Source organism: Carassius gibelio, chromosome A6 (genome assembly GCF_023724105.1).
Source record: "Carassius gibelio isolate Cgi1373 ecotype wild population from Czech Republic chromosome A6, carGib1.2-hapl.c, whole genome shotgun sequence".
Lineage (NCBI taxonomy): Eukaryota > Metazoa > Chordata > Actinopteri > Cypriniformes > Cyprinidae > Carassius > Carassius gibelio.
This window is the reverse complement of record NC_068376.1, coordinates 6,276,385-6,302,516: the sequence shown is the minus strand read 5'-3', so window position 1 is coordinate 6,302,516 and position 26,132 is coordinate 6,276,385. Positions and strand designations below refer to the sequence as shown.

Here is a 26,132-nt window from a genome sequence, read left to right as displayed (position 1 = left end):
TCTTGTAGTTATAACTCTTGTTATATATATAGCCAAACAGGATAAATCACATTCTGCAATGGAAAGTAAATGTAATAAATGTAATTCATTTAAGAATAAAATGGCCTATTTTTTGTGTTACCAAGGCTCATTTTACAGTTAGCATTTTTGGTATCCTAAATAAACATATAATATTTTTAATGCATAATTTTTACCAAATTGCATGTGTAATTACGCATATTTTATCTAAAAAATGTTCTTCACTTGCACTTTTGACTAAGTACTAATGTAAATCAAATAACACCAAAAAATTTGATTCCTCATAACATGACCCCTTCAAGTGCAGCTCTCAAGATCTCTCATCTAATATGCTCTCTCTCTCTCTCTCTCTCTCTCTCTCTTTCCAGTTAATGAGGGTTCAGCCGAGATCAGTCAAAAGGAGACATCAACATGCGACATTTGTCAGTTTGGGGCTGAGTGCGACGAGGATTCTGAGGACGTGTGGTGAGTCACAGACATGTGCGACAGCTTTTCAGGGTCCTGCCGTTCAGAGGGCTTGAGGAACACAGTGGTGTGTCTAATGGCATGTTTCAGATGCAGAGTCTTCTGCAGGTCTGCTTCTGCTGAGTTTATGATCTTTCTGGCACTGAAGTCTATGGCATTTCACTGTGATACATTGCAGTGCATAGCCGAGGGTGTTTGCTTTATGCCATGTGCTGCAGTAAATAATCTCTATTTGATTGTCTTTCCATCTCTCTCATGCTTCTCTTTTAGCTTTGAAAACTCTCTTATGATACCTGTCCCTTATCTTTAGTGAGGCTTATGATTAAAGCACTATTTACCAGTAGGGTAAGTGAAATAAACTTAACTCAAGATAAGCAAATTGATCCTATTTTGAGGATGTTAAGATATCAAAAATTGGGACAAAAATACTAATTAACACTTTAACTGCCTGCTCAACCAAATGGTTGATTTGTCACTTTATGGTAAACGTAGAAAAGCTAAGCTAATGTTTTCAGATAATCCTTTCTGCTGTCAGAATGTACTATTTGCTGAGAAATATAACTTTCTGATCATTCATTATAGTTCATATTTTCTGATTTCCATAGTATGTGTATGAATTCCGGTACTTTTGCCATAAAGTGACATATCAACCATTTGGTAGAGGCCGATATTTAAAAAATTATATGACGTGTTGAAAAAAAATACATTGAGTGTGGTAACTAATGACATAAGGAGATAAGAAATGCAAACAAAAAAATTTTCAAATGCTTTTTTCTTGGTGGGGCAGTTAAAGGGTTAAGACAATGCTTTGTGTGATGACAGCAAAACAGGAGTCTAATTTACAGAAGTCCATTTTGATATTATATTGCCAACCTCCCATCTGTTCAGATCTATTGCAAGAATTGCAAAAGCTGATTGAAGGTCAGTGTTCTGACCCATTTGTAATCACTCTCACATGGACAAGCTTTGTTTTTTGCCATCATTTCCCCTTTCAGCCTTGTAATTTCGTTAACCCATTGACTAACATGTTGCGCAGTGGCATTCTGTGGCATTCTGAGCAGATTGTAAATGTTAATTGTATTGTCACCGGACTGTGAGGGTCAGTTCGCTGTCAGTCTGTAAGGATGATGGATTATTTCCTAGTACAAGTCCCAGCTTTCAGGACAGTGGACAGACAGCCCAGAGATGGAGGGGCAAAAGAGTGCAGCTCTCTGCTGCAATTCCATCTTCAATTAATAGAGTTCCTCTTTCCTAGCAGACAGATTAAAACCTCAGAACCATGGGAGAGCCATTACCATTCAAATATCCCTCATGGTAATACACTAACCAGACAGATCAGAGGGAGACCGAGGGATGGAGAGAGATAGAGATGTAAAAGGTGACGGGAACAAATGAGGGAGAAAAGGTTAGAAAGAGACAGTGACGAAGAGAGGGAAATGAGGCATCTCAGCGGTTAATGTGTGTGAGTGGCTCTACGTTAAGGTTCATGTGGTCAGTTAAAAGAACTTTCCACAAAAACAAGACAAAATAGGCAGTGAAATTCTTAATAAATACTTTTTATTTTTCTAACAAATTATCAGTGAAAGGAGGTGAATAGTTCACCAAAAATGAAAATTTACTCTGAGATGCAGATGAGTTTGTTTCATCATAGGAACAGATTTGGAGAAATTCAGTATTGCATCACTTCTTCCTCTGCAGTGAATGGGTGCCATCAGAATCATAATCCAAACAGCTGATAAAAACATCACAATAATCCACAAGTAATCCACATGACTCCAGTCCATCAGTTAGCATCTTGTGAAGTGAACAGCTGCATATTTGAAATAAATAAATCCATTGTTAAGATGTTTTAACTAAACCATTGCTTCTGGCCAAAATACCTGCTCATAATCCATAATAATGCTTCCTCCAGTGATAAAGTCCATCCTCTGTTGTTTTGGACTATTTTTGCTTGTAAACAGTGCTTGATCTGTGCAGATTTCTCTCTTGATTCAGAAAAGATTAATTTGACTGGAATTATAATGGTTAGAGAACTCATATTTTTTGATGGAAGCAACTGTTTTAAGTTGAAGACATCTTGATGATAAATGTTTATTATGAACATGCAGCTTTTTTAATCAGTTGTTTGAACTCTCATTCTGACGGCACCCATTCACTGCAAAGAATCCACTGGTGAGCAAGTGATGTAATGCAAAATTTCTGCAAATCTGTTCTGATGAAGAAATTACCTGAAGATTATAAATTTGCCGGAAATGTAATATTTTGGATGAACTACTTAAACCTTATAAGCAAAAGCTGATCGCCAACCTAATGGGGTCAAACTAAGTATTGGTTAAACTATTTTCTATTCATTTTGTAAGAAGTTTTTAATAGCAAACCTGTCACAGAATTTTAGAAAATGTCTGATGATTTGCAACAACAAAATATTAATTAGATAAAATATGGGTTACTGATTGGTTTAATGACATTGCCCGTTAAATTAAAGAAATGTACATGGTCACGGCTGTCAGTTCTAACAGGATTGCACACAAAATGTGGGACAATTCATTACATGTTGAAATTATGACATTACTTTTCATTCTACGTAAATTTTATGTTAGAAAATAATTTATTGAATTAATTAATCTAATAACATGGGATTTGTGCCTCTGATGGTTTAGAAATGTCATGGAAATTGCCAGGAGCTACAAAACCATTAAGTAAAAAAAATATAATTTTGACTCCCCTTTATCATCACAGACCAAGGATAATGACATTTAGCAGCACTACAAAATGATCTGTGCCACACCTGCCAATTACATATCAGAACAGCGCTCTGTTTTTCTCTGTGAAATCAGAGGGTTATTCTTCTGCAGTCTCATTCTGCTGATTACTCTGAAAGATGTGTTGTTCTTCTGTTTCTAGTACACAGTTTCTAGAGAATGTGCATGCTTCTTCATTTTCAAAATTTGTAATAATTTTTTGGAGTTCACTTAAAAAGCCTTGCATTAAATTAATTTCTTAGGGCACTTTAACACACAAGACACAAAAAATATAAGACCAACAATATATAGTACCATTTCAAAGTCTGTTATATTGTACTGTTTTTTTTTTTAAGAAATTGTATTTATCCAGCACGGATGAAAATTGATCTAAAGTGACAGTACTTCTGCATAATGACACAGGTATTACAAGGAGAGGGTGACTTATGAGGACATAACCCATGTCCCCATTTTTCAAAATACTTATAAATCATACAGAATGAGTTTTTTTGAGAAAGTAAAAATGCACAAAGTTTCCTGTGAGGGTTAGGGTTAGGTGTAGGGTTGGTGAAGGGTGATAGAATATACAGTTTGTACAGTATAAAAACCATTACACCTATGGGATGTCCCCACTTTTCACAAAAACAAACGTTTGTGTGTGTATGAGTGTGTGTGTGTGTGTGTGTATGTATGTATGTATGTATATATATATATATATATATATATATATATATATATATATATATATATATATATATATATATATATATATATATTAGGGGTGAAATGGTACGCAAAAATTACGGTTCGGTACGTGCCTTGGTTTTAAAGTCACGGTTCGGTTCATTTTTGGTACAGTAAGGGAAAGAAATGCAAACATTAAACTGCAGGTTTTTTTATTACTATAAACTTTTTTTTTTACAATTTGGTTACACTTGTTAAAATACTTTTTAATAAATAAATAAAGAAAGAAAGAGTAGGAAATAAAATACTGCTGCAAAGTTCTCCACTAAATAACATACTCTCAGTCTCAAACCAATATCATATAATAAAATATAATGAAAAATAAAAATAAATAACCAATATTGCATTCGGTCATTCTGTACACACGTGCACCATACCAAAAGCCCTGTACCGAAACGGTCCAGTACAAATACACGTACAGTTACACCCCTAATATATATATATATACATATATATATATATACATATATATATATATATATATATATATATATATATATATATATATATATACATATATATATATATATATATATATATATATATATATACATATATATATATATACATATATATATATATACATATATATATACATATATATATATATATACATATATATATATATATATATATATAAATATATATATATATATATATATATATATATATATATATATATATATATACGTATATATACGTATATATATATACATATATATATATATATATATATATATAAATGCTGTTCTTTCATCAAGGAATACTGATTAAAAAAATTATTATCTAAATAATTAAACTATTAAACTTATCATGTTTCCACAGAAATATTAAGCAGCACAACTGTTTTCAATATTGATAATAATATGAAATGATTATTGAGCACCACATTAGCATATTAGAATGATTCCTGATAGATCACACGGCTGCTTAAAGTTCAGCTCTGCCATCAAAGGAATAAATTCAAATGTTAAAATATATTGAAATAGAAAACAATTCTTTTAAATTATAATAATTATTCACTGTTTTTACTATATTTAAAAATAAAAATTAATCCAGCCTTACTGAAAGTAAGAAAGCATCACAAAATCTTACCGACATTGAACTTTTGAATGGTAGTGTAAACATACATACAGAAAATACATTGGGCCCTATTTTAATGATCTAAACGCAAAGTGTAAAGCGCACGGCACAGGTGCACTCAGGGCGTGTCCAAATCCACTTTTGCTATTTTAACGACTGAAAAACATTTGGCGCGCCGGGCACATGGTCTAAAAGGGTTGTCCCTATATCTTAATTAATAATGGGTGTTCTTTGTTCTTATATATATATTTATATATATTTAATTAGCCTACAAAACAAATTATGCATTGCAATCCTTTAATTTGTAATATTTGGCATGTCTGTGTGCTGCTGTGCGTCCCTGTGTTTAATAAGCAGCGTGTACGCTCTTTAAATAACAAAGAAAAAACATTGCGCCAGAATTTAGAATAGGTTTGAGTTGGTCTATGGCGCAGTCTATTTTCAGCTCGTTAAAATAGCAATGGGCCAGCAATGCACCTGAACACAGCCCTGTTTTAGACCAGCTCGCCCATGGGCGCAAAAATGAGCGCAAATGTATTTGCTAACTAAATGATGTGGCGCTGGACATGAAAATGCAAATGGCACTGGACTGAAACTAGCAAACACACTTGCGCTGCCCCTTGCGTCACATTGCGCCGGGTGTATTATAGGCCCCATAGAATAATGAAAACAAAAGGAAATTTTAATTTAACAAAAAATAACTGTCTATTTAATAGGGGTCAGAGAGAAAAGATTGTTTTGTTTCGATCCAAAAATATAAGCAGACTTAAAAGGAGAAACAGCAACAAATGTGTAGAATATGGCCTGTTAGAAGATGTTTGTGTGTCATTCCCTGTAGGTTTTGTGGTTTAATATGCAGGGAATCTTTAAACCCAATATAACTGCTCCAATTCCACAAGATTAAGTATATATTTGAGAGTCATGAAATCCCTACTGATCCTTTCTAAGTTGCTTTCATCAATTATATTTTTGGAAAGCTGTGAAAAATGAGAAAATATAGTTTCCATCAGCCACAGCGAACACTGAGTGTGCTAGATTGATTTGCAGAGTTGTAATTCCAGACGTTACAGGACTCCTCTCTCTCCATCACTCTCTTTCTCTCTCTCTCTCTCTCTCTCTCTCTCTCTTTCGTTACCTTTCTTCCCCTTGGAATCTATTTGTATGTGTGTGCTGTGTCTGATAACCAATTAGCAGCTACATCTGTGAGCACTGATGCGGTCGTTCCTATAGCGTAGAATTCCAGCTCAAGCTAACAGTAATCAATTCATACCCTCTAATCACATTTACTTCAGCTCAGTGAAAATGCAGTGAATCTGTTTTTTTTAATGCTGAAACAATCACATATTGTGTGCATGCCTGGATGTGCTTGTTTTGTTGTCAGATTAATGTTATAAGTGTGGATAAGTAGAGTCAGGCAGGCATTGTTCATGTTGCTTTGACTCGTGTAGGTCTTGCCGAACACTGCCAGGTCTGGTCTGTTATCCTCTGGGCGTATAAGGAGGGATTAGAAATATTACAGCGGGAGTTTTATAAATCAATACCAGACTCAGAGATGAAGTGCTCACCAGTAAAAATATTAGACAGAGGAGATATAGCAAATATATCTTGTCTAAGAGCATTTTCTCTTTCTCTCGCTATGATTTTGTAAGTGTGCCTGTTTGGAAATTACCGTATGGTCCTAGTTAGACACTTTTCAGTGCCAGACTACACCTTCATCTTATGAACTAGCAATATGTATGACTATGTATGAAGTTTTTTGTTATTCAGTGTAATGAGTTCAAATAGTGTTACGTTTGGTGTGGAAAGAAAGGCAGAGAATCCAATAGCGAGCAAATGACAGAGGTTTATTATACTCAAGTACTCGTGAAATGACAATGACAGGTTCACTGGATGAAGCACAGATGAGTGAAGACAGGCCCTTAGGCAGGCAGGCAGGCTGAGGATACCACCGCTCAGGACAGCGACGCAGGGAAGCAATGGGTGAACCAAACCGCCGGGATCCAGGAATCTGAAATGGAGAGTGTAGACCAGGAAGCACATGAAGAGCTGGAACCCCAAACACACTGAAACGAACTGACAACATGGCTGGGTGAGAGACAGGTTAATATAGCCCCGGTGATGAGTGCAGCAGGTGGCAGTGATCAGAGTGATAGGTAATCAGTAACCATGCCTCCAACACAACCGTATGCACAGAAAAGGTGAGACAGTGAATTCATGAACCGTGACAGTACCCCTCCCCCTAGGAGCACCTCCTGGAGCTCCCAGGAGCACACACCTGTTGATTGTAATCATCAATAAGGAAGAGGTCCAGTATGTCCCTAGCAGGAACCCAACTTCTCTCCTCCGGACCGTAACCCTCCCAGTCCACCAAGTACTGAAATCCGCATCCCCTTTGTCTCGAATCCAGACTGGGAAAAATTGGTGGCTGTAATAAAATCTAGAGCGATGTGTGACCAGGGTCTCGAAGGAACAGACAGTGGCTGGAGTAACCCATCTGGGGAGCGATTGGAAGTCACAAACCGAACATGCCAAAACAAACTCCCGGATGTCACTAGCCATACCAGGTCACCAGAACTGTTGCTTAACCAAGAACTTGGTTCTATTAACTCCTGGATGACAAGCTACATTGCAACCATGGCCCCATCATATGGACCGAACTCCCTCAGGCACAAATAATCGACCCTGTGGACCGCCGGGCGGAGGTGTTACCCCTTCTAAGGCTGTCATGACCTTTGATTCGATCTACCACCTGAGTCTGAAGATGACTAGTCTCTCAGGAAAAATACACTTGGGAGTAGACGGGCGTTCGGAACAGTCAGAAACACGTGATAAAGCATCGGGTTTGATGTTCTTAGAACCCGGGCGGTAAGAAAGAGAAAAATCAAAACTTCCGAAAAAAAGGGCCCACCGAGTCTTTTAGCAGATCTGATATATTCCAGATTCTTATGATAGGTCCATACTATAAAAGGGACCCCAACCCTTCTAACCAGTGATGCCATTCTTCTAATGCAAGCTTGACCGCCAACAATTCCCTGTTGCCAATGTCATTGCGTTCGGCTGGTGATAAGTGATGGGAATAAAATGTACATGGGTGCATCTTGTCGTCCGAGGAAGAGCGCTGGGAGAGAACCGCACCTACGTCCACCTCTGATGTGTCCACCTCCACCATGAACTAATGTGATGGATCAGGGGCCACAAGAATGGGAGCCGAAATGAAGCGTCTCTTTAGTTATGAAAATTTAGCTTTGGCTACACCATACCATCTGAACGTCATTTAGGGGGAGGTCAACGCTGTCAAAGGCGCAGCTAGTTGGCTAAAATTATGAATGAAATGTCTATAAAGATAGGCGAACCCCAGAAACCTCTGCGGGGCCTTGTGGGAATCTGGGCTTGGCTAATCCACCACAGCCTTAAATTTGTCCGGGTCCATGCGCATCCCCTCGAACGACATAATGTACCCCAAAAATGGAACTGACTGTGCGTGAAAAACGCATTTCTCCGCCTTGACAAAAAACCTATTCGCTCGCAACCTCTGGAGCACTAGTCTGATGTGCTGAACATGTTTCTGGAGAGAGGAAGAAAATATCAGTATGTGTCATCCAGGCAGACACAAATTTACTGATCTACCATCTCTCTCATGACACATCATTGACTAGTGCTTGGAAGACAGCAGGGGAGTTGGACAGCCCGAAAGACATGGTATCAAATGCTGTCTTCCATTCATCCCCCTTCCTTATATGTACCAAATGATAAGCATTACGTAAATCCAGTTTTGTGAATATTGATGCTCCCTGCAGCCTTTCGAAGGCTGAAGACATCAACGGGAAAGGATAGGTATTCTTTACCGTGATGTTGTTCAGCCCTCTGTAATCAATGCAAGGTCGCAAATAAATGCAAGGTCGCAGAGATCCATCCTTCTTACCTACAAAAAAGAATCCCACCCCCGCTGGAGAAGAGGAAGGGTGGATGAACTCGGAAGCCAGCGAATCAAAAATATGTTTCTCCATGGCCTCCCTTACTTACCTGGCCTAATTTAGGTCTATAGCACAGTCATAGGGATGATGGGGAGGAAGAGAAGCAGCCCGGGACTTACTGAACACTTCCTTCAGGTTTAGGTACTCCTTGGGCACGTTAGACAAATCAACCATCTCCTCCTGAAACACAGAACTAGACACAGACGAATGAGCAGACGCAAGACAAGAGGCAGGGCACTGATTACTCCAGGTGGAAACGGAGCCTTGGCCCCAGTCCACCCTGGGGTTGTGTTTGATAAGCCAGGGGTGCCCGAGAACTATGGGGCTGAGGGGAGTGTCAGTGAGGAGGAATTTCAGTGTTTCAGTGTGGTTACATGCTGTCGTCAACAGGATGGGATCCGTGGTGTGCTTGATGGTGGGTAATGAACGGAACATAACTATGACACATACAAATAATTTTTTTCATTTTATTTATTTATATAGTTAGTTAGTTAGTTATTGACATTTAAATTTTATTGATGTTTTAGTCCCTTTTTAAATATTGAGTAATTTTATTTTATTTCATGTAGTTTTGAAGTTCAACATTTTAACTTTTAACAGTATTTAGGACTATATTTTATTTTATTTCAGATTTTAATTAACAACAACTATTTTCATTTTTTTATCTTAATATGAATATTTAATTTATAATAATAATATATATACATATTAACTTTTGCATAAAGATGCAGATGATTTATACCTCTTGACTAAAACTGTTTTGCATGTATTGAAAAATCATATTTATACGCATGGATGTGCAGAGTTCCTCAGAGGCAGGGGCTCAAATGTAAAAAGAGGCATCTACACATGGAGTAATTCCGTATATACTATAATTACTATAGTAAAGTTGAAGTATATGCATAGGCTTCATTTAACTAACTATAGTTTCATCAAATGGTAAGGATATAAATGTGCAGGACGTAAATAATAGTAAACATTACTTACAATTTAAAATAAAAAAAAAGTAGACTGTGGCTATGTAGTTTTCAGCTGATTTATGAATAAGAACAGGAAAATACCGCTTCACTTCACATTGTCCAATGAAATTTGAGCTTGTTTAAGATGCACACAATATAGATCAGTGCAATCGCAAAAAAGTATCACACTGACAGATATAAATAAAAATAAAATATTTTTCAGGATTTGAGCCAGTTGTTTCTGTTTTGTACACCCTTACATAATGATTTTAATCCAAATGCATTTTAGGTCACAAATGTACTATTAATATGCATGCTAATAAGCAACTAGAATTGGTCCCTATACTAAAGTGTTACAGCTTTTTTTTTTTTTTTTTTTTTGATCACACTAAGGCTATTGTTTGTTTAATCTTGAAGCCCCAAAGCACCCCCCTCTCCATGTGCATGTTTATTTGATTTTCAGCTATTGAATTCAGTTAAGTTCACCATTTAAATCCTTGATTCACTCCAAATGTTCTTATTATCAGCCCACTCATGGTTTCTCAATTAATAACAAGTCTTGAACAAATCATCTGACCTGTTTTGTGGACTGGTTTAGATGATTCTTTAAAAAAATAAAAATAAAAACACAAAATAATTTTTTTTGCATAGCTAAACAGTAAAAAAAATGATTGCACCACCAAAAAATATATGTTTTTAAATGGTAGTCTGTTGTCTCAAAATTATTCGTTTTTTCAGTAGTTCATGTGGAGGAGAATCACACTGTTCGTATTGCATTAAACAGCCTGCTGCTGGAGCTGAATGTGTCATTTTATTTGGAAAATATATGTTCAAAACATCATATTTCTAATAAGTTAAAAAAGTCAGAAATTAATCAAACAGTATTTCTCTTTCTTTAAAAAAGACACCCAATTATTAATATTAAATAAAATATGTTTGTTAGTTTTTTTAATAGTAGGCATTTCATTTGCTGTGGTTTGTTTGTTTAAATGGTTTTTTCTTATTATTGTATATGATTATTTATGGACATTTTTCCAACGTTGGGCAATTCTGGCACTGTGGACTATTAGAAATTAAACATTTAATTTCATTAAATGTGCAACAGTGGATATACTGTACATGCATCAAAATAATATCTCACGAACAAATGGAATCTCCTTGTCTTGCTAATGTGATGTATACACATACAGTTTTATACTTTTTACATAATTTGACAAAATTACAACAACCTTTGATATTATTTTTTTTTTTTTTTGGGGGGGGGTACTGAACTATTTAACTCTATTTAATTCTTTTTTTTTATCTGTTCATAATCATATCTATCATAAACAGCCACATTTAAACACTCTTATATAGATAATTTATTTATCTCAACCTTTTTTAAATGAGTAAACCCAGGCATGAATCTCCTTCTCCTGTGGACAGTGAAGTTGACTCTGCTCTCTCTCTCTCTCTCTCTCTCTGCAGGTGTGTATGCAACATTGATTGCTCCCACATCAGTTTTAATCCAGTCTGTGCATCAGACGGCCGTTCCTATGACAACCCCTGCCAGGTGAAAGAGGTGTCATGTCAGAAGCAGGAGAGGATTGAGGTCAAATACCTCGGACATTGTAAGGGTCAGTCTCAACTCTCAATCTATTAAACACAAATGTGTTCACCTCTGCTCCAGCCTGACAGTCTAATCACAGTCTTTCTGCTCACAATCTGAGGTCATGAGAAAATTTTAACCCTCACCAACTCTGTCTCACACATAACAAATCTTATTTGTTCTTAACAAACCTTAACAAAATCTTACCAGGTTCTAGAGCTTAAGATCTTTACCCGATCCCGACGGGACCTGATGGGTTCGGGGTTAATTTATATAATCTTACATGGGCTCGGGTCGGGCTCGGGCTTGCGCTCATCAACATCGATAATAAGAAATGTTTCTTGAGCAGCAAATCAGCATATTAGAATGATTTCTGAAAGATCTATTCACACTGAAGACTGAAATTCAGCTTTGCATCTCAGGAATACATAGCATTTTATTGTATATGAAAACAGAAAACCATTATTTTAAATTGCAATAATATTTTATAATATTACTGTTTTTACTGTATTTTTGACCAAAGAAATGCAACCTTGGTGAGCAGAATACTTCTTTCATGAATATTAAACTAAAAATCTTACAGTCCCCAAACTTTTGAACAGTAGAGTAGGTCAGTGTGTTATTTGTGTCTTTTTAAAACACATTAAAATTTTTAATACATTACGTTTCCCATTTAAGGAAAGAAAGCAAAATAATAACATTTTAGCAGCAGCAGTACTGCGGAAATTGAATGTTTTAATTAAATTCCAATATGATTAAATTGCAGAAAATACTTTACTTTTTGTTAAAAGTCCCTCTTGGATTTGATTTATAAATAAATTTTCCATTAAAGTTTTCTTAAAGAAATGTTTTCCTTAATTTTTTGGTAAATGAGAGCCAGGTTGCATTTTCAAGAACCTCTGATTTAAAATTCACTAAAAGTGTTCCATTAAATGAAAAGGCAGCCAACATAAATGTTAACAGCTCTAAGAACAATGTGTCGCTCCTTTCGTGTGATAAACGGAGCAGTGTGCAGGAGCATACTGAAACCAGTGAGTCTCTGGAGAACTAGCCTGCTTTATGTGTCCTCAAAAGGCCACCGTACCCTGATACCTCCCGGTGTGTGTGACAGTTTGACTGAGTGCTGTGACCTGCTTCATAGACCGTGTCAGAAGAGAGTTTGAGAGTGAGAGAGAGAGAGATAAGAAAAGAAAGAAAGAAAGATTGTGATTAATTGAGTAAACAGAGGAGGGTGTGGTGTCACTGCTGTATCATTGATCCCTCCATTGACTTACAAGGATCCCCTTCAAATGTGCTCTTACACACACACATACACACACTTACATTCTTGTCACCATTTAGAGATGAAACACTGTCCTAAATGGTCTTTTAAAGGGCTAGTTCATCTAAATATTACGATTCTGTCATCATTTACCCACCTTTATTGTGCAAAGTCTATATAATTTTAGAACGGTTTGTGAGGAGAGACAGAAATTGAAGACCTAATTGTTTGCTGAAATGGTTTTTTGTTTGACACAGCTCTCAAAGTTCATTTGCACATATAGAGTCCTAAAACCTGGAAGTTCCAGTTGTCAGAAGCATTGTGGTGATGTTGAAGTCATACAACCATCGTTTATAGACTACCATTTGTGTTTTACCTCTGGCAATTGTATTTAGTTTTCAAAATATTGAATACAAATCAAAATCATTCAGAAAAGTTGAGTTCATTTGTGAAAACTAATGGCTTTTCTGAAGGAAACCAGGATGATGCTAACTTCCAGGTTGGCCTACAGAATTCATTAATTAATGACAATTCATGTTAACAGAGCCCGGCACCAAAGCTGTTGTGAATCTATCCACCTGAATTCCTCTGTAACTGGCACAGATTTTCAGAAAATTACCATCATTTGACAAGTAATTTACAGACAGTTACATATGTATTCCGAGCATTTTATGTAAGCCTTGTTAATCAAATGACAAGGAATTTTATAGTAGTTTTAATATTTAGCCAGTCATCAGACTCATTCTGTCAGATGTCTATATTATATATATATGATGAACCTTTTGAATTCTTAATGGATTCTTAAAAGTTTCTCAAAAAATGTATCAAATGTGTTGCTTCAACAAAAGTGCATCATCAATAGAAGTTGTTTGCCGAATTGCAAACAAATGCCCACATTTTGATGGTGTTACATGTTAATTTGCCACTGTGCAAACCACTCAAGATGTTTTCAGTGGTTCAGTGGATTTTTTTAATGCACTTTTTTAAACTATTTTATGCCACTTTCATGATTTCATCGCAAACCAGCCCTTCACAAGATCTAACCTGACTACATAAACCTGATTGCCAAATTACAGTCTCTCTCTCTTGTCCGGGGTGTGTTTAGAGGAGAAAGACCAGGTGAGCGAGGTACCGTGGGGTCTTTACATCCCGTGTCCAGAGCGTTACAAGAACTACTGTGTCCACGGAGAGTGCGAGTATCCTAGCAACCTCTCACCCCCCACCTGCAGGTAACCGCACCACACGGCACACACAACATATCAAACTCTTCCTTCTCTCTCCCACGCGCCCACAGACTCTTTAAAGGACACTGTGAGATTGATTTTGGAGAAGCAGTGAGAAGACAAAAGTAGGGGAGAGAACGAGAAATGAGAGAAGATGAGAAATGATGAAAGATGTGCAAGAAAAAAAGTGAAGGAAAGAGAAAAAGAGAAGATAAATTGTGTGTGTGCCACCCTCTGAAAAATGACTCATTCCTACAAGCTGTGTGTGTGTGTGTGTGAGAGAGTGTGTGCCGGCTGGCAGGTGTCCCTTTAACTGCCTCTTCTGAGAGGTCGAGGCTCTAATTAAACAAGACTGTTTTTCCCAGTGTGCACCAGCTCCCCTCTGCACACTCACTCACACCAGCCCCACCGAACACCCCCCCAACTCACACACACACACACACACACACACACACACACCCACACACACACACACACACACACACTTCCATTGCTTTATTTTGTACCTATAAACACTAATTGCCTAATTATACACAAAAAGTGGCATCATCAACATCCTGCTGCCATTTGATTATGCACACACTCTTTCCCTGCCCACTACCATCACCTAATAAAAGTAGTTATCGATTATTGTATGCCCATCTTTTCTTTGCTTTAAACTCTAACATTGTTTGATCTTATCCATGTGTGTGTTTTTCAGTTGCCATTCAGGCTTCATTGGGCCGCAGTGTGACAGGAAGGACTATAATGTGATGTATGTGGTACCTGGTTCAGAAAAGACTTACATTCTGATCGCATCCATCATTGGAGTTCTGCAAGTGGCCATTATCTGCCTCTTAGTGCTTTGCATCACACGGTGAGTTTAAAAACACAAATCACTCAGATTTCTAGCTTTCTCGAACCTGCACAGCCATGCACTTAGCTTGGTCAATGTGCACAATCCAATAGTTGGGGTAAAAGGCAGGAATATTAGAGCTAAAAAAATAGACAGTGCTTCGAATGTTGTCTGTTTTCATGTGCATACTTTTATTTCAGTATGAAAATGAAGATGTAAAATGTTAAGTATTAATCTGCAAACAGCACAGAGTTTTCAATTACACAATAATCTGCACATATAGAAGCTCTAAAAGGCCACACAATATTATTTTTTCTGTCTTGCCTTTGAGATTCCCATAAAAGAAAGGTGAGATTGTTTTTGTTGTTGTTGTTGTTGTTGTTTCTTTTTTTTTGTAGAAACAAAACCGAAAAATAACACTAACGTATGGCCTCTATATAATGATACTATTTTAAAAAATATTCAAAAATTGTATTACTTGATTCATTCTTAATGTACAGTGTATATCTGTATTCTCTTATAAAAAAATTGCATTCTTTGTTGAAAATTATTTTACAAATAATGGATTTCTGTCTTTTTTTTTAGATGAACAGAATAATCTGTCATTGTTAACCTTTTAGAAAGTAGTTGTTAAGTTTAGGTATGGGGTTGGATTAAGGGTAATCAATTATTTTAAACTTTAGACAAGCCCCACCCCACAAGAAAGTAAACGCCTGTCAGTTACGCAAGGCTAAGTGATACCCTGTCATTGTATGGAAAGAATTGTATGGATAGTTAGTTTAATGATGCTGAAAATACAGCTTTGTCATCATCAAAGGAATAAATTACATTTTAAAATATATTACTTTGGTAGCATAAGACACTTCTCTCAAAAACAATAAAAATACCATTCTTTTGAATGTTCATATTGCAATGATTCTGGTCAAACTATATAAACTATATATATTTAATAATATATAATACAGTGACCCCAGAAAGTTTTTTTTTTGGCACTTCAGCACTTATTTTACAAACATTTTATGTGAGCGTTGAAAAACATTTTGGGGCCACTGTATATTCTTTATGAACTGCATTTATATATATATATATATATATATATATATATATATATATATATATATATATATATATATATATATATATATATATATATATATATAAACACAGTGTTGGGTTCAGTCACAGCTTTGTTGATTATAATGGGACGGGGAGTGTTCCAGTGTTGTCGCATTGCACACATCTTCTATATAATTTATTCAAAATTCAACAGTTTTGTTTTTCCTGCTGCTGAGAAGGACAGTGTGATTTCCTTGATTGCCTGATGCATAAAACAGCAAATAAATTCAGTAACAATTATCAGCTTGATCTAGTTGTGAAGCCAACACAAATAAATACTATAGCATGCAGTTGCAGACACACAAATTTATAAATGTAATTTCTGAAATCAGAATAACTCTGATAGCAATATCCAAAGAACATCCTGTCAAGTCACCTTTATTTATATAGCGCTTTAAACAAAATACATTGCATCAAAGCAACTGAACAACATTCATTAGGAAAACAGTGTGTCAATAATGCAAAATGATATTTAAAGGCAGTTCATCATTGAATTCAGTGATGTCGTCTCTGTTCAGTTGAATAGTGTCTGTGCATTTATTTGCAATCAAGTCAACGATATCGCTGTAGATGACGTGACCCCAACTAAGCAAGCCAGAGGTGACAGCGGCAAGGAACCGAAACTCCATTGGTGACAGAATGGAGAAAAAAACCTTGGGAGAAACCAGGCTCAGTTGGGGGGCCAGTTCTCCTCTGACCAGACGAAACCAGTAGTTCAATTCCAGGCTTCAGCAAAGTCAGATTGTGCAGAAGAATCATCTGTTTCCTGTGGTCTTGACCTGGTGGTCGTCTGAGACAAGGTCTTTACAGGGGATCTGTATCTGAGGCTCTAGTTGTCCTGGTCTCCGGTGTCTTTCAGGGCTGTAGAGGTCCTTTCTAGGTGCTGATCCACCATCTGGTCTGGATATGTACTATATCTGGGTGACTGCAGTGACCCTCTGATCTGGATACAGACTGGATCTGGTGGCTACGGACCAACCTGTCCTCCAACCAATACGCTCGTATAGGTCGTTTGTCCAAATCCCTGAAATATGACCCATCAGAGCGTATACTACAATTGCGCCCCTATCGCAGAGGGTTGTTTTCATATTAATGTTTTGTACTCTTTTATTTGCACTCTGATTTTCGTTTCGTGTAGCTCAGTTGGTAGTTTATTGCATTATATCTTGATATGTAATCATGCTAGCATGGGTTTGAACCCAGAGAACGGATGTGCACGTAAAATGTATATGCTCAATAAATCAAAATATAGCATGATTTCTGTGAAGGTTAGGTTTAGGGGTGGGGTTAGGCGGGTCATTCGAACGAATAATCCACCTAGAAAAATATGTACGAATTACTGTGAGATCAGTGTAAAAAGTCCACACATTGCATTTAAATAAACGTGCATTTTGATTGGTAATTACATTACACGTAATTTCATGACGACAGACGCAACGCGATACTGTCATTATTTTTACGCCCGCTAGAGGCCGCTAAACTTTCAAACGTTAATATAGGTCGTAATAAGGTGTTTGCACAAACGACCTATATGGTCATTTTTTTGTTGGAGGACAGGCTCCCAGAGAACTAATCAACAGTTACTAATATCGATCAAATGATGAAACTTGACACGCATGTGACACGCACGTCACATGAAGTGAAAGGTGTTTCAAAAGTGCACAGTGTTCACCGCAGTGCCCTCCTTCACCTTACAGCACGTAACCCGTTTCTATAGCAACACACTTTCTAACCACAGCAATGACTTAGGAAACGTCTCTCTCTCATCTGTCTCCGCTTGCGTTCTCCCCATTTAATTTTCTCTAGTCCTGTCTTTCACTGTCTCGCACTCTTGCTCTCCTCTTTCTGTCGATGTCTTTGGCTCTCTGTGTTTCTGTCTAGCTAATCAAAGATGCTCAGACTGAAGCACTTTTAATCAAACACACTCCTGCAAGGGCGCAGAGTTGGCGTAGTGATTAGGTGATTGTAATGATTATCTGATGTGCATTGCATGCAGAGTGTAAGAACTACAGGGAGGTAGCAAAAGTAATGGTTCAGAGAGTGAAAATGCAAAGAGTGAGGAAGGAACATCAGGCACTCTCTCATGAGTGATCATTCAGGGTCTCTGACCTTTTAAAAGTGTACGGCGCACAGTAAGGCTCGGCCATTTTTCCTCTGCTGTGCTTCTGTAGCGCTCCTTCTGTAAGCGGGCTTTCTGAGGCCTCTGATGTATTATGGTTGTTTTGATTGTTGCTTTGTCCCATAACAAGGCTTCCTGGGATACGCGGGGCTGTGGAATGGACCATGTTGTCACAATGGCTCTGTTGCTCTCAGTGTTTCCTACCAAGGGGGAAATTGCCACCTCACTTTCATATAATGGGATTCGACTACAATCTATTTAATATAACTCTCCAAAAGTAGCCCTGCAGGATTCTAAAGGAAAGATTTTCTTGATTAAAGACAGTGAAAGGTTTGCCAGACAGACACAAGAAGGCAGCGATAATGCAGGGATAACTTTTGCCATTATAGTTTCAGGGGATGTACATGTGAACTTAATAATCATCAAAAATGGAAGGATGATAACAACTGTCCTGATATCAATGAAGAACAACCCCTCACTAAAGGAATGAAACAAAACCAAAAGTGGCATGATCTGGTCTGCCAAATCATATGGTTCAACCATAGACTGTAGAAAATTGAAGCCCCAGAATTATCCGCTGTGATTTGGAGCTGGAGTCTGAGAAGCAGTGATTATGAGGTGGATCCATGGTATCAAAGTCCCGCCCAAAGTCCCGCACATCCAATCACATGCTCACAATCATAAAACCACACACTATTTTAGATAGCATCAATTAACTAGTTGTAAATAACTAATAACTTACTATAAAAAACTAACACTTGAACATACAATAGTACAAATTACAGAAACCATCTTTGGGGGAAAAAATATTTGAAGAGTCATTGTTTTTTATTTTATTTATTATTATTATTTATTTTGTTTGTTTGGTTGGTTCATGTCCTATTAATTTACATGGACAACACAGGATTTATGAAAGTTATATCATAGAGAGGACCCATGCAGACCCTCCTTAGTGATCTTTGGTAATTAATAATTCATTACATTTGTAAAATAATAATAGTAATTCTTGATGGTTGCACCACATGACATGACATTTTTCAAATAAAATGGTTTACACGACCATTTAAAGGTTTGTAGCCGGTGTGATTTAAAACAGCTGTAATGAAAATTACTTAAAGGGGGGATGAAATGCTCGTTTTCACTCAATATCCTGTTAATCTTGAGTACCTATAGAGTAGTACTGCATCCTTCATAACTCCAAAAAGTATTTAGTTTTATTATATTCATAAGAGAAAGATAGTCTGTACCGATTCTTCCCGGAAAAACACGAGCGCCTGGAGGCGTGACGTGTGGGCGGAGCTAAAGAATCACGCGCGCCAGTTGCGTTGAGAGCGTTTGAAAGCTGTGACAGCTGAAACTGAACGAGAGCAGCAGCAGCAAGGACTCGCTCCGAGCGGGGCTCGAACCCGGTTCTCCGATGGGAGGCGGACGCACTAACAAGGAGGCAGAGATATTTTAAGCAGTTTTACTCACCGCCTGCGGTTCCAACACACGATCGTGACCCTTTTTCGTTGGGATTGCATCATCCTTAAGAAATAAACGATACGCAAATCCGTCGTCAAACTGGGCTTTGTTTGTAAAACAAGCATTTTAGAAATACAGGGAACAAACACTTGCACAACTCCGTTGATGCTCTGTAAAAATAAACTCCATCCACTGGTCCCTTAATGCTGTTTTTTCTTTGGTAATCTGTGCAGGGTTGTCTTGCCCTGGCAACCAAAAACACACTCCTTTTGTGACATTTCGCGACGCTCTCGCTCTGATCAGTGAATGTCTGTGCACAGCCTCTCTCTGCTCTGCTATACGGGAGCGCGCGCTCTTCCGGCAAACGTGCCCTTAGGACCCATATAAGGAAATTCCGCTCCATCTAACGTCACACAGAGCCATACTCGAAAAAAACTTTCCGAAACTTGTGACAAACCGGAAGGAGTATTTTTGGATCAGAAATACTCCTTCAAACGTACAACTTAATTTTTGAAACTTTGTCCATGTTTAGCATGGGAATCCAACTCTTTAACAGTGTAAAAAACTCATGAAATAGCATTTCACCCCCCCTTTAATATTGTTGGATTTTTTTTTATTTTTTATTTTTTCAGCTGATGAATGATAGAAACATCCAATCAAAATCAGCCTGTTTTTAAATAGCTTGAGTATTTAAAGCATCAGACGACAAAACTGCAGTGCACTTACAATAACTTATAATAACAGAACATGATCCTCAGTTGGTGTGGATGCTAAAATTGTGTTCTTTATAGTTATTGTGCTTGGTATAAAAAGGCCTTTATGATGTTACAAAAACATCAATTTCAAATAAATAATGTTCTTTTGAACTTTCTATTTAACAGTGAATCCAGTTTCCACAAAAATATTAAGAAGCACAATTCCCCCTTAATGTGTTACATATCACTGATCATGAGAGAATCTCATGTGGTACATGTCTCAAAGTCAGGATAATTATGGTTCAAATATGCTGCAGTAAAAAAAAAAAAAAAAAACCTTGTCTTTATATTGGAATTTCTCAAAAACATGCTGCTATTCTTGCTATAATTGCTATTTATTTTCTTAATTTACCCACCATTGGCAAAAAGTTCATTTGAGGCTGTGAATCTAATGCTTTAAGACTTGATTACTTTCTTCAACCTGTTCAGGCAGTGAGTTAAAGGTTCTCTACACTGTGTAAAACGTGATGTTTGCGAGCGAGAGGATGGAACTAATTAAAACAGGAACAGCTTTGGTCTGGTCAGGAATCAGTGTCCCCTGCGGACCCTGCTGCCTCCGAGCAGATTTAAGAGCTAGGGGCACACTCTGCCCTATGCAAAACATGACATTTAATAAAGCAACGAGGAAAATATAATAAAGATTCCCTGTGGTGGAAGGTTTCCCCTGCTGAGCTGCTAGGGAAGAGAGAGAAGCTGTTAATGAGACAATTTAAACCACAGCAAGTGCCTGTCTGTGGCTATCTGATCTCCATCCGTCTCTCTCCATCCCCCTCTTTCTGTGCATTTTATATATTATGATTAGAGCTGTCAGTTTAACATATTAATGTAGTAAAATTAATTATATAAAAAAAAACAACCTGTTAAAAATTCAACACGTTTAATCATGCCCACTGACCCCTATGTAGATTCTGTAATAAGGAGCATAGATCAATAATATAATAATAACAGTCCTGTGTGAAAGTCTACCTCAGACAGATTGACAAAATGCAATTGCAAAATGGATTACTTTCTAAGCTGTAGGTCACTTGCAGGCTTTTTAATGATATGGAGAAAAGGAAAAAGCAATATATTGATTCCTTAAGTTCTGTGAAAATAATGCTTTAAAACTTGGTAGGTGATTGGTTTCCTCAACCTGTATAGCCAATTAAAGTTAAAGGTTTTCTTCACTGTGTAAAACTTGATGTTTGTAATTGTAAGTAAGAAGATGGAACTAATGAAAACAGGAACAACTTTGGTCTGGTCTGGAATCAGTGCCGTCTTCTTCATTGTCACTGATTTCTAAAGTCGGTACATTCTGGTCAGAAAGTTTATCATTTTAATATTGATAAATGTAGTTATTTGTGATTTAATTTGATTGCTTTAGTCTAAAATCGGATCTTTTTTTTTTTTTTTTTTTTTTTTTTATAAAAGCTCCTGGTTTGCTGTGCTTTTTGTTAAAGGTGTGGTGAAATGCTCGTTTTCACTCAATATCCTGTTAATCTTGAGTACGTACAGAGTAGTACTGCATCCTTCATAACTCCAAAAAGTCTTTAGTTTTATTATATTCATGAGAGAAAGATAGTCTGTACTGTTTTTTCCCGGAAAAACACGAGCGTCTGGAGGCGTGACGTGTGGGCGGAGCTAAAGAATCACGAGCGCCAGTAGGCTTTTGCGTTGAAAGCATCTGGAAGCTGTGACATTACCGTGAGGAAAAACACATCCAAAACAAACCATGGCTAACAGTCAGATTCAGCCGTTTATTTATGATCCAGAATCAGATCCCGAGGCTGAAACTGAACGAGAGCAGCAGCAGCAACGACTCGCTCCGAGCGGGGCTTGAACTCGTTCACCGGCATGGGAGGGGACGCACTAACAAGGAGACAGAGATAATCTGTGCAGGGTTGTCTTGCCCTGGCAACCAAAAACACACTTCTTTTGTGACATTTCGCGACGCTCTTGCTCTGATCAGTGAATGTCTCTGCTCTGATCTACGGGAGTGCGCGCTCTTCCGGCAGACGTGCCCTAGGACCCATAAAAGGAAATTCCGCTCCATCTAACGTCACACAGAGCCATACTCGAAAAAAAACTTTCCGAAACTTGTGACAAACCGGAAGGAGTATTTTTGGAACAGAAATACTCCTTCAAACGTACAACTTCATTTTTGAAACTTTGTCCATGTTTACCATGGGAATCCAACTCTTTAACAGTGTAAAAAAACTCAGTATGCATGAAATAGCATTTCACCCCCCTTTAATAATAATTTATTGCTGTTGCTATTATTATTATTGTTATTATTATTATGACGATAATGATGCTGGTATCATGTTTATTTTACATAATATATTCATCAGTTCACATTTTACACCTTAAAGCCCCTCGTCAGACAGACAGTGATAGTAATAATAATAAATTATTACTAAACAGAAATAAAAAAATAAGTATTACTATTGCAGACTTCTCTGTTATGTTTATCAGTTAAGTATCATTTTTATAACATTTAATGATTTTTTAAACCTTTAAGTATCTCCTTTTTTTGACAACTGACAGTTATTATTATTGTTAATATTATTAAATAAAAATATTAAATGAATTAAGAATTATTACTGCTATCGTAATATCCCCCTGTACAAAACAAGTGAATATATATATATATATATATATATATATATATATATATATATATATATATATATATATATATATACTGCACAGCATTTGCATTCTGATTTATTTTAATTAATTGTGAAGCCCTATTCAATCTAAGAGTGAGGAACATAAACTTCTTTTTTTTTTTTTTTTTTTTTTTTCATGTTTCCAGAAGATGTCCACGTGGGAATCGGATAGCACGGCAGAAACAAACCGTTCCACACTTCAACTCTGAAAACACCCTGCGGGCCTCCACCAGACTCATCTGACGAACCCTTAAACACAGAGTGACATGTGCTAAAGACAGCAGAGAAAAGGCCCCGGGAAATTGTGGGAAACATACCCCCCTCCTGACAGGTGTTGCTAGGTGTGTGTAAGAACTGAGACGGGACTCCTGGCAGTGTGCAAACCTTATCGTCCCTCGATTCCTTGTGGATGCAAACAGGGGACAGCCTCATGGGACGGGCCTGCAGTGGTTTTCCAACTGGCCTGCAGCCTTGAGTCAGACTCAGTGGGAAAGAGAGCAGGCAGTCAGCTTCATCAAAGCGTCAGACCGTACAGCCAAAAACAGCCCTTCCCTGGGGTTGCAACAATCTGGAAAGAGAAGTGCTTGTGGAAGGATGGATGGATGGATGAATGGATGAATGGATGGATGAATGGAGAGGTGTGCCACATGTTGCCTTGTATTTGTTGTCTATGACACCATCGAAAAAATGAGCTCTCCGGGGCTCTCTTTGGTAATGTATTATATATTTCCAATAGGTTATAATACTTGTGATGTTTTTCTTTGTTTTTATTCGCTGTAATGTAAATAAATAATTTATATCATGTGATTTGATGAATCAATGTGTATGATTTTGACTTCCACAATTTACAATAAGGTTTCATTACTTAACATGAACTAACAATGAACTATACTTCTACAGCGTTTATTATTACTCTTGGGTAATCTCAACGTTTTCTAATACATTTTTAAAATCAAACGTTTTATCTGTTAAATATGAATGCAACTTTATTAACTATCATTAACAAAGATTTATTAATGCTGAAAAAATACATTGCTCGTTGTTAGCTCATATTAGCTAATACATTAACTAATATTTATATTAAAATTGTGAAGTATTACCAAAATTGATTTTGTTAACTTGCCTTTGTATGGGTCCACAATATATTGGTACCACATTGGTTATCAACTGATATTAAATATGTAATTATGCATGCTCATTTGCAATATTTTTACATTTAGGTTACCTTTGCCACCATCTTAAGGTCACTTAAAGTAGAGTTTTGATACACTAATATTTAATATTTAGTAAATTTCTAAATTAATATCCATTTTCATTATGTACATTATACATAGTACATTATGCATTATTGCTAAATTGACTATAGAATGATGGATAAAAATGATTGATTTCAGATTTAGTCTTCTATTTTTTTATCCTGACAAATGGATATACAGTATTAAATCAAGCAAGCAAGAAATACTACTACTAAATAACAAGCTCTTACAATCTCTTCAGCAAATTTGTTTTCCAGAAACCTTCCTACAACCATTCCTTCCTGCAAATCTCCTTAACCTTCCAAGTTTGAAGGTCTTGTCACTTGTCAAAAATATCAATACTCTCACAGATTTAGAACTACCCAGCACTCTGTTGATTAGCTTTAGGACTGAGATACATCCTTTCTCGTCACCTTGTTTTTCTTAGCACAATCTGACACGATCAGGAAAGGAAAGTCTGTCTGTCTGCCTCCTTCGGCCCAAAGGGAGTTGTAGGCGGATGAAGCCCAGCAGCCGGTCGATGGCTGTGAGCCGCGCCCATTACCCAGCAATCAATGCTGCCACAAGATCCGACAGCAGAGAGGCTGTCACAACCTCAATCCGGCTCTCTCCTACGCCTCTGAGCTGTCAAATACAATCACCACCAACAAGTGTGTGTGTGTTGTACTGTTACCAATGCCCTCTGTGACCTGAGGTAACTCATGGAAACAGATCCAACAGTCCATGGGAGACAGAATGGCGTGCATGTGTATGTGTGTGAGCAAGCTTAGCTGTATAAAACTACAAATGATGCATGAAAGAGGATGTTATGATTCTTGTTGGCATTATGACCAATGACCACACGATAGCAGTGTTGATTCAAGGAAGTGGGTGGGTGGGTGGGGTTGTTCTTCAAAAGTCTTCTCTAGAAATGACAGGAGAAAATCAAGATAGCTGTTTTTTCCTGTCTGTTTTATGTGAGAGGCCATTTAAAAAATAAAAAAAAAACACTGTAAAGGCATCTGAGAATGCAAATTATGTCATTTCCTCTTCATTGTGTCACTTAAATTGACAGTTCACTATTGTTACAAAACTCAAAGACAGATATAAAGATAATTTAAAGCAAAAGAGGAATTTAAATAAATGCTATTTCGTGGAAATGGTAAAATAAACACATTTTGCCATAGCAAAAGTTTGTTACTAATATTTAATTATTAAGAATATTTGAAATATTGTTTGTATGAATTGCTGTAGAGATTTGAAAATGCTGTATAGACCTTATGTTGCTCACACCCCTTTCAGTGCTGCGCTCTTTGTCTTCTGTCTTCTGTTTGTATTTCCACAGTGTAAAGGTAAGTTTGTACGAATTCTAAAGACATCTACACACTTGTACTCTGACACTTAAAGTCTAAATACAGGTGCTTCTCAATTAGAATGTCTAGAAAAAGTTCATTTTGTTTCAGTAATTTAACTCAAATTGTGAAACTCAGCTATTAAATAAATTCAGTTCACACAGACTGAAGTAATTTAAGTCTTTTTTCATTCATTCATTCATTTCATTGTGATTTGGCTCACATTTAACAAAACCACACCAATTCACTATTTCAACAAATTAGAATGTGGTGACATGCCAATCAACTAATCATTTCAAAACACCTGCAAAGATGTCCTGAGCCTTCAAAATGGTCTCTCAGTTTGGTTCACTAGGCTACATAATCATGGGGAAGACTGCTGATCTGACAGTTGTCCAGAAGACAATCACTGACACCCTTCACCAGGAGCCACAAATATTCAAAGAAGCTGGCCATTTACTGAGTGCTGTATCCAAGCATGTTAACAGAGAGTTGAGTAGAAGGAAAAAGTGTGGAGAAAAAAAGATGCACAACCAACCGAGAGAACCG

General features: G+C 37.0%; 1 protein-coding gene across 1 annotated transcript in view; it reads left to right on the top strand.

Moving 5' to 3' along the window:
- The window catches only part of LOC128016146 (tomoregulin-2-like), a 64,999-nt gene extending 41,196 nt beyond the window's left edge, over positions 1–23,803 (top strand). The window contains exons 5-9 of the mRNA XM_052600581.1: positions 387–483; positions 11,452–11,600; positions 13,939–14,062; positions 14,757–14,912; positions 23,143–23,803. Coding sequence (XP_052456541.1) covers positions 387–483; positions 11,452–11,600; positions 13,939–14,062; positions 14,757–14,912; positions 23,143–23,239 — 623 coding nt within the window. The 3' untranslated portion in view covers positions 23,240–23,803. The remainder of the gene's footprint in view (positions 1–386; positions 484–11,451; positions 11,601–13,938; positions 14,063–14,756; positions 14,913–23,142) is intronic.
- The last annotated feature ends 2,329 nt before the right edge of the window (positions 23,804–26,132 follow it).